The sequence below is a fragment of the Chinchilla lanigera genome, unplaced genomic scaffold, assembly GCF_000276665.1.
Source record: "Chinchilla lanigera isolate Chin_1 unplaced genomic scaffold, ChiLan1.0 scaffold00119, whole genome shotgun sequence".
NCBI classification, from domain to species: domain Eukaryota; kingdom Metazoa; phylum Chordata; class Mammalia; order Rodentia; family Chinchillidae; genus Chinchilla; species Chinchilla lanigera.
The window spans coordinates 3,126,719-3,135,704 of NW_004955520.1; the positions used below are offsets into that span (position 1 = coordinate 3,126,719).

Below are 8,986 nucleotides of genomic sequence, written 5' to 3' on the forward strand. Positions count from 1 at the left end.
TCCATAAAATCATCATCACCATAAAAATCTATAAACTTTACTTGTTAAGAGCACAGTATTAAGTTCCACACTGTTTTCCTATTGCTTAGCAGAAAGTTAACCAGCCAAATAATTTCAGCTGCCCTCTCTTTTTTCCAATTTCTTAAATTCTTTGGGTCTTAAAGACATTCCTTTAAGTACTCTTCTTTATTTATTAAATTCCTTAACTCTGAAAATTTTAAATACCTTTCTGAGAAGTACTAACAACAATAATTTTGAGTCAGTTTGTCTCTCAATTAAGAGAAAGTAGAGGAGATAAAAGTGATTTTCTATTGTATATCAGTATTTAAAAATCATTCATATCTCTGATACTATGAGAGCCAAAATATACATATCACACAACAGATGTATCTTGCTACGTCCCTTTATAACTAAGTCCTCTAAGTTATAAAATGTACACATCAATACTTGTTTACATTTGAACATTTTATGAATTATCTCAAAGATGTATGTACACTGAGAATCTGTCTACATGAACACTCAGTGAAACAGACAACTGACCTAGAACATGCTTTCATGTGGACTTCATAGATACTGTATTAGAGATTACTTGCTTATAGCCAAGAGCGTCCAATCAAAATATCATGATATATTATTATTACATGTAAATAAGCAAATTGAAATTTTCAGAAGGTGACAAAACACATTTAGAGTTTCAAAAATGCCCCTAAATATTCTTAAAATAATCCACAAATTCTATTTACAATGGAAGGATCAAAAGGTCTTGAAAGCAAACACTGAATTTTCTTAAAGCTATAGTTTAAAGGTGTTTTAGTAAAATTATATAAATGTCACAAAGCACTGCAGGTATTATTAATTCTACTTCAGTCCTCTTCATTCTTACCCCCACTCGCATATTCCATGATTAAATAGAGGGTCTTCTCTGTCTCAATAACTTCAAACAATTTCACTAGAAAAAGAAATTAGAGATAGAACTCTGTAATTGTTAGCATAGAATGCACGTGTTTTAAATAAACCTAAGGTAACACAAAGCCAGTGAAAACCTGGAGTATATTTGCTGAAGATGATTAAGTGTAATCTTAAATTCAAAAAGTTTCTCAAGAGTTACTACTCTTGTGGAAAAAAATGATTTACTACAAAGCAACTTGGAATTAAATGAGTTAAAAAGTTTCCGAGATTAAAAAAACATATATTTTCTAATCAGAATAAGAAAAATCCTAAAATCAGAGAAACAAATTTTTTAAATTGCTTAAAAGGAAACTGCTATAATGAGGGATCATAAAATGTTAAATAATCTTCGGTAGTAAAACAAATATCTCTATTATAAAAGTTTCTGGTAAAAACAAAGTTAGACTCATGTTCTTGAAATTATTTACCACCAATAATCACATTAATAGCTATAAAAAAACAAGACTTTTAAATATACAAGAAACAAATTTTGAAAATAAACAGACTTTTAAAGAACTGTTTTTTACTACTTCCAGCCAAATGACTTTATATGATACTATATCTAATCAATAAATTTATTTGTAATGATGGGGAAAATCAGAAAGTCACCAAATTCAAATCCACTGAAATCGACATTTATTTTCTTGAAAATGCATAGTTATTTTGCTTATCAACTATGACCAAACTCAAGTGTATATTACTAAAACATCTGGGACTGGGGCTGGGGATTTAGCTCAGCGGCAAAGCGCCTGCCTGGCAAGCGCAAGGTCCTGAGTTCGGTTCCTGGTACCGGAGAAAAACCAAAATAAATAAATAAATAAATAAATAAATAAAACATCTGGGATTCATTTTCTATAAATACCTAAAATGGCATGCACTCTCTATATGAAGAGATCTTGTTTGAAGATACAAAACATTTGTATGCATTAATTATACTAATTATTTTGAAAGTGAGCAAAATACAGCGAAATGATAGAAAACAGCAACTTGTAGCCTTCGGTTAACTTCCTTACAAGCTATTTTTACCCAGTGTCACATTCCCAATCTATCACTTTCTTCTACTGATGTAAAGCACTCTTAAAAGTGTATCTTCTTAAATATCTTCAAATTATAGAAAACACTTTGTCACTAATTGTGTACATAAATTTCATACCTATATTAGGATGATTCAATATCTTCATTATTCGTACTTCTCGAAACAACTGTCAAAGAAAACAGGTAGATACATGTCTGTTTAAAAACAGAACACTCAAGCAGAGAACCACTGAAAACATTCAAATGAAAAAAATCACCTGTGTAACAAAGACACTGCGGATTCTGGCAACAAACCGAAACAGATTTTTTCTCGGTCCTAACTGCATGAAGATCTTAACTTCACTGAGACTTGGCTTCTAAAAGAACCATAGCTAGCTAAACTCAAGTGGCCCTGCCCCCACGCAGGCTGTACATGTACTGCTTGTAAGGGAATGACACCACCCGATGACCCTTTGTGACTAGGTGCAAAAGGAAAATCCCGTGGGATGGAGCTAAACGACCCGCCACGCATCTTCACCCGGAAGCAGCCTTCCCTGGGGGTCCAACTCCTTAACGTCACCTCTTTTGGTTCATGAGACATTTTAATGAGATGCAGGGGCATTTGACTCATAGAATAACAGTATGATTTGGCATTTTTCCCCCTTGATGTTGTCGAGTATGTGTTAGATTCAAAATCAAGAAATTTGTTCAAGAAAATAGAAGAACCAAGAGTTGATGATATTCCAAAAAGTCTATATTAAGACATATGTGTTTTGTCAGAATAAAATCTAAAATTAGTGCTTCCAGCAATGGTGCTTCTCCAGAGAAGATCTATAAATGGCTAAAGGGAACATGAGAAGATGCCTAACTTTATTAATCTTAGGGAAACACAAGTCAAATACACAATGACATACCTCCTCATACTCATTACGTTGATTACTATTTTTTAAAAAAGCCAGACATGGTGGCACACAACCACAGTCCCAGCACTCTGGGAGGCTGAGGACAGAAGGTCACCAGGAAGGCTAGCCTGTGGAACTTAGTGACTCAGTGAGACCCCGTCTCAGGAAAAAAAAACCAAAAGCATAGGACATGGTACAATTGGAACCTTCTGTACTGCTGATGGGGATGTCAGAAGATGAAGCTTCTATTGAAAACCACATGACACTACAGAAAATGGTATTTCTAACACAGTTAAAAATAAAATTATCACAAGACTTAGCAATTCTACTTCTGAATTCCACCATTCAGCTTTAAAAAGCAAGGTGATTCTGACACATATTACAACATGAATGACCCTGGTGGACAGTGTTCTAAGTGAGGTAACCCAGTCACAAAAGGACAAATACTGACTACATTCCCGTGAGGAACCGATGCAGCGTAGTTAAATAGAACGATGTCGCCCAGGCCAGGAGGCTGGGAGGTACCGCTTCATGAACACAGAGGGCCCCTCTGGGAAGAAGACAAACCATGCTGGGTCTGGATGATGACAGCTGTCCACTCTGTGGAAGCACTCAACGTCACTGAACTCTGTGCTTTAAAATAGGTAAAACGGGGGCTGGGGATTTAGCTCAGCGGCACAGCACCTGCCTGGCAAGCGCAAGGTCATGAGTTCGGTTCCTGGTACTGGAAAAAAACCCAAACCCTGCCCCCGCAAAAAAAAATTAAAATAAAATAAAATGGGTAAAATGGCAGGTAAAGTTTATGTATGTTTTATCGTATTTTTAAAATATATATATATAACATGCAAGAGTACATCAATAAAATTTCATCCCAATGAAAAAAGAGCTCCTTAAGGCTCACCTGGGACAGAAAAGCTCATCCTATCTGCCCTCAATAAGACCCAGGAAGTATGCAAGTCTGTTTCTATACATTCACACATCCATGGAAATTCACTTTATGAAGTCCACAATAATTAAAAGCCGTACGTAAGTAGAATATAAAAGGCAAGTTCATTCCTGTTCGAGACAGCTCCTTCCTCTAAGTGGGAAGCACATTCTGGGTTTAAATTTGGGTTGAAGAGCATGCAGCTGAATCTCTGGGTGGCCTTTGCCACCCACAAGTTTTCCTAGGCTCCCACAGGACATTTCCCCGAGCAACTGCCCAAGTCTTCTGTCTTTCCACAGCACTGCCACTCTGTCTTGTGCTAGATCCCGCCCCTCTCCTCAGTCTTTAACATGGACCTCCTCCTCACTGAGGTCTTAGCCCCCTTACATACCTGCTCTCCTTGGCGGCTTTATCATGGTGTCATGTTCAGACCTAAAATGGTCCCTTAAAAGTCTCCCGTGTTCAGAGGTGCGGCTTTTGGACAGAGACTGAATCGTGGGGTGCTGTTCTCATCAGTGGACTCATTTGTTGAGTTCATAGCCCACTGTGCTGTTAGGAGGTGGGGCCTGGCTGGAGTGGGTCACTGGGGGTGTGACCTAGAAGGTGCATTCCGGCCCCTTGCCCCTTTCTCCTGCTTCCTGGCTGTCATGGGTCGAGGCCATCCATCATGGTGTTCCGCCACACTGTTTCTGCCTCGGACCCAGCTGACCATGGACTGAACTCTGAAATGTGAGCCAAATGAACCCTCTTCTCCTTTAAGCTGTCATGTCAGGTATTGAGTCTCAGGAACAGGAAAGCTGACAAATACACAAGGCTTCTGTGACTCCAAACCTTAATTCTTCATCCTCAACTCTCTTTTATCCTAAGTGTTTGTTTTGGTACTGCCCCTCCCGATATTTTTGCTTGTCTGTCTCACAGGAATTCAAGCCCACCACTTGATTTCTCAACCGAACTGGTGGTCTCCCCGTGTCACCAGAACACATCCATGATCTTTGGTGTGTGTGGCCAGCCCTGAGAATCAAGGCCCCTGCATCTCTCAGGTCTCTCAGGGTGTTCTGGTTCCGCATGGACTGCACACCAGCCACTCCGCATCTCTCTCCGTCCTTAAACTCACCGAGTCCTTCCCACCAGGGCCTGGGATAATATGTCCCCCTCACACTGGAATGAATGTTCTTTTCCCTTCTTCAGGGTTATAAACGAATTCAAATTTGTTTAAAGTACGAAAATCAACACAGCATCTCTGAATCTACCAAGTTTAACCAATAATGGGAATAGTCTGTATTAAGATGTTTGCATTTTTTATTTTTAAGAAAAACAATGAATTTTAGTTAATAATTATATTTTCACAAGGTATTGTTGGCATTAACCCTGACACTCATAATTAGGACCCAATCCATCCCTTTTCTTCCTTGGGTTCTGACCTGAGGGTAGGACACACCATCGCACACACTCTTACAGTTTTTCTACATGTATGTTACTTAATACTTTCTGTGTTTTAAAGTTTAGATAAATGGAATCATGCTGAATATCTCCTTCTAAGCTTCTCTTTCACTCACTGCATCACTGCAAGGTCCACTGCATCGTATCTGGAGGTCCATCCTCATTCACACAGATATCTGGTTCATCTATTTTACTTGCAGTGTCCTGTTGCATGATAAGAAGAAAGCGTAGTCTACAACTGCTTTACTGAGGGTGCTTAAGTTCCTTCCACTAAAAATGAATGTGAGCTGTGCTACCACGAACATGTCTGATATGCCTCCCCACAGCAGGTATCGAGAGACAGTATCTGAGTGGGGCAGACACAGCTTCAGTTTTGTTACGTCTTGCCAAGTTACCAGTCCTCCACCTAACCCTGCACTTGCAGGCCCAGTGTAGAAGAGGTATGGAGCACCCTGCCTGTTCCTGAACCTCTCTGCCCCGAACGCCTGCAGCCGCAAGGGTGAGTGAGGGTGCCACTGCCTGGTGGTTTCGCTGACTCCTCTGGCAAAGGGAGGCAGCCTCCACTCGGGAGGCCTGGATATTCTAGACTCCTGACCGGGGCTCACAGGTTTGGAAAGCAACTATCAGCTGCTGGGCTCCACTGACTGTGAACACAGGTCACAGAGGGCCAGCCAATGCCTTCCTCCGGTACAGGAACCAGGAAAGGTGAGGGAGATTTTTCTTTTGGGGGAGTGTGTTTTCCCGTACTGGGAATCGAACTCACAACCTCGCGCTTGCCAGGCAGGCGCTGTGCCGCTGAGCTAAATCCCAAGCCCCTGAGGAAGATGTTACACACACACACACACACACCACACACACATACCACATACATGCACACACAGCTTCCTGTTTTAGAGCAGTTTTAGCCTGATGGAAACTTGAGCAGAAAGTACAGAGCGCCCCCTTGCTGCCCACCTTGCCAAAGGACACTGCCCATCCCGTCAACACTCCAAGCCGAAGTGGTGCCTTTGCCCTAATCAGCGACAGTACTGACTGCCCACCACCACTCGTGCCCGGAGCTGACGCTGGAGTCACCACTCGGGGGGGACTCTGTACATCTGCACCAGCGGGGGTGACACGCAGCCCCACTCACTGTGCAGGGCATTCCCACTGCGCTGAGAAGAGCCCGCACGCCACCCGCTCGCCCCCCCATCTGCTAGGCCCCTGTGGTCCTAACATCCCCGCAGCTCCACTTTCCGCATCGCCACACAGTGAGGTGACAGGACAGGGCCTTTAGTGGGCTTCCCCTGCCCAGGAATATGCATCACGGTTGCGGCTGCGTCTTTTCATGGCTTGGTAGGTCACCTTCCAGGGCCATGGGCATGCGCCACGTTTCTTCATCAGCTCACTTACTGGAAGATAGCTTGGCTGCGCCTAGCTTTCATCAGTTATGAATCAGCTGGCACCAACATTTGTGTCTGGGCGGGGGAATGGATATAAGTTTTCAACTCCTTCGGTCAAGACTCAGGAGTGTGGCTGCCAGACTCAGGGAAACGGGTGCTCAGCGGTGCAGGGCGGAGCCCCCTCGGCATCCCCCAGCACAGAGGAGGGCCCGCTGGTGCACGGCCTTGCCTGCTCCCTGCCGCCCGCCCTTTCCCATGGCCGACGAGGTGTTTCGCTGCGGTTGTCCCTGACGCATGAGCGGAGCATCTTCTCAAGCGCTCGCTCGCCGTCTGCGTACTGTCTCCAGTGTGCTTGCTCAGATCCCTTGCTCATGCTTTAATCGGGTTTTCATTTTCCAAGTTCTTTTAAAGCCGATTTCCAAGGAGCCCACTCCCACCCTCCACATCACCCTGCCTGTGGGTGGCAAAGAGTGACTCTAGTCTGTCACATGCGAGATCGGCCGCCAGCAGGCACGGCCCCTCGCGTCCTCCTGGGGTCTCAGGGAGGGGAGGCCTTGGTCCACAGGCGTCTGTCAGGTCACGGAGGGGAACCCACTTGGAATCAGGTGAATGTCCAGAGCCACAGATCGAGGGGCCCTCACACCCGGACAGAGCTTCCTCTTGCCTCTGCCGATGTGCCGTCCCCTTGGACCAGGGCTGGTGTCCCCTTGGGGTCCTCACAAGGAGGCCGCCCACGCCTCGTGGGATTCGCAGGCTGACAAGGGCCGAGGCCTGGGGCTCACAGCCTGGAGGCTTCTGGTTTCAGTGCCCGCTTCCTGCTGTGGCACACGGGCAGACCACGTTCACATGTAACAATAAAAGGCGCCCTGCCCAAGCCTCTGCATCCCCGGCGGCCAAGCAGAAGGGACACTGAAGCGCGAGCCCAGGGGTCTTCCGGCAAGCGAGGCAGCACGAGGGGCAGGGAGTGGTGGCAGGAACAGCCACACCCCAGGAGCCACAGCCTGTGCCACGTCTCACCAGCTCTCCCTGCAGAGAGGCAGCGGGCTGGAAGGAGGCAAAGCCATCTGGAACCTGACGCGAGTGTCTCTGAGACCTCAGCGACCGGGGCCTGCGTGCCAGCACGGTGAGGGAAACGCAGCTTCCGAGTGCGTCCGGCCCACACCCGCTTCCGAGCCTCTGCTTCCGGTCTCCAGCGCTAGCTCTTCTTTCTCACCTCCAAGCTGTGATGCGGTGACGCTGCTTGCCCAGTGTCTACAAATTTAGTTAGTGAGCCAAGCTCACTACTCTCCTGCAAACTCACTGTCTCAGGCTGCTGCGAGTTGGGAAAGGAGGCCAAAGTGTGTTTGTTTGTCTTTTTGAGACACAGTCCCGCTATGCAGTTCAGGCTGGCCTTGAGCTCACTTTGTAGCCCAGGCTGGTCTTGAACCTACAACAATCCTCCTGCCTCAGTCTCCCCAGTGCTGGGATTACAGGCGTAGAGCCACCATGCCCGGCTCCAAAGTGTGTTAAGTGGTGTGTTAAATATGGAAAGCAGAGCCAAGGGAGGCTGGGTCCCTGACCGCAGGCAGCGACTTTGCTACTTGGCCTATGCGACAGCCATAGCCAGACCTCTACTGCCTCCTCTTTGGTTCTTGGCTTTGTCCCAGATAACTGAGGCTGGTAAGCAATCTTTAACGTTATGGAGAGAGAGTCACTTCTTAATTCAGTCCTCCCTGGCCAGGAATGAGGTTAGGGTTAGCCGAACTCCACTGGTGTCAGTCAGTATTTACCTCCGGAATGAGTATTCGCCTTCTCTCCTTCCAGCTACCTTCTTTGAGGGGTGCAGGGAGGGTCTGTTCTATCTGGCGCTGTCTCCTGGACGTGTCTTATCTACTGTCACCCTGCTTGCCCGGTTTCTGGTGGCCACGGACGGCCCTTCCTTGCGGCCTGCTTGTCTCAGGCTGAAAGTGGACCATGAGGACGTGGCCAAGTCTGGGGTCAAGTGGCTGCCCCTGGACAGCGCCTCCAGGCTGTTGGCGGACAGGAAGCCAGCTCTGCAGGAGGAGGGGACCGCACAGATCTCCTGCCTTTTAGTGCAGCCCTTCCTGGCCCTTCCAGTATTTTGCTCTGGTTTGAATTTCAGGAGGGACAGGAGCCCTCGTCTGCCTTCATCGAAATCTTGTAAAAATTCTGCCTTTGACAGGAGTTTGTGTGCCACTGCTGGGATGTGTGTGCACTGCTTTACTCTGCAGATGACCCTCAAGGGGCCGCGAGCTCCTCATGTGCATGCTCAGAAGTGCCTCCCGATCGGGAGGGCGGGACCGACCCTCGCCCATGTAACAGAGCCCTAAAGATTAAACTTCCGGCTTCTTAGTTTTAGTTTTTTTTTTTTTTTT

The 8,986-nt window shown here is 45.9% G+C and overlaps 1 protein-coding gene across 1 annotated transcript in view; it reads right to left on the reverse strand.

Annotated features, from left to right (window-relative positions):
- The window catches only part of Mark1 (MAP/microtubule affinity-regulating kinase 1), a gene marked incomplete at its 5' end in the record, with an annotated part of 117,945 nt that overhangs the window by 39,138 nt on the left and 69,821 nt on the right, over nt 1-8,986 (reverse strand). The window contains 2 exon segments of the mRNA XM_005409266.2: nt 884-949; nt 2,102-2,150. Of these exon segments, the coding sequence (XP_005409323.1) occupies nt 884-949; nt 2,102-2,150 (115 nt within the window).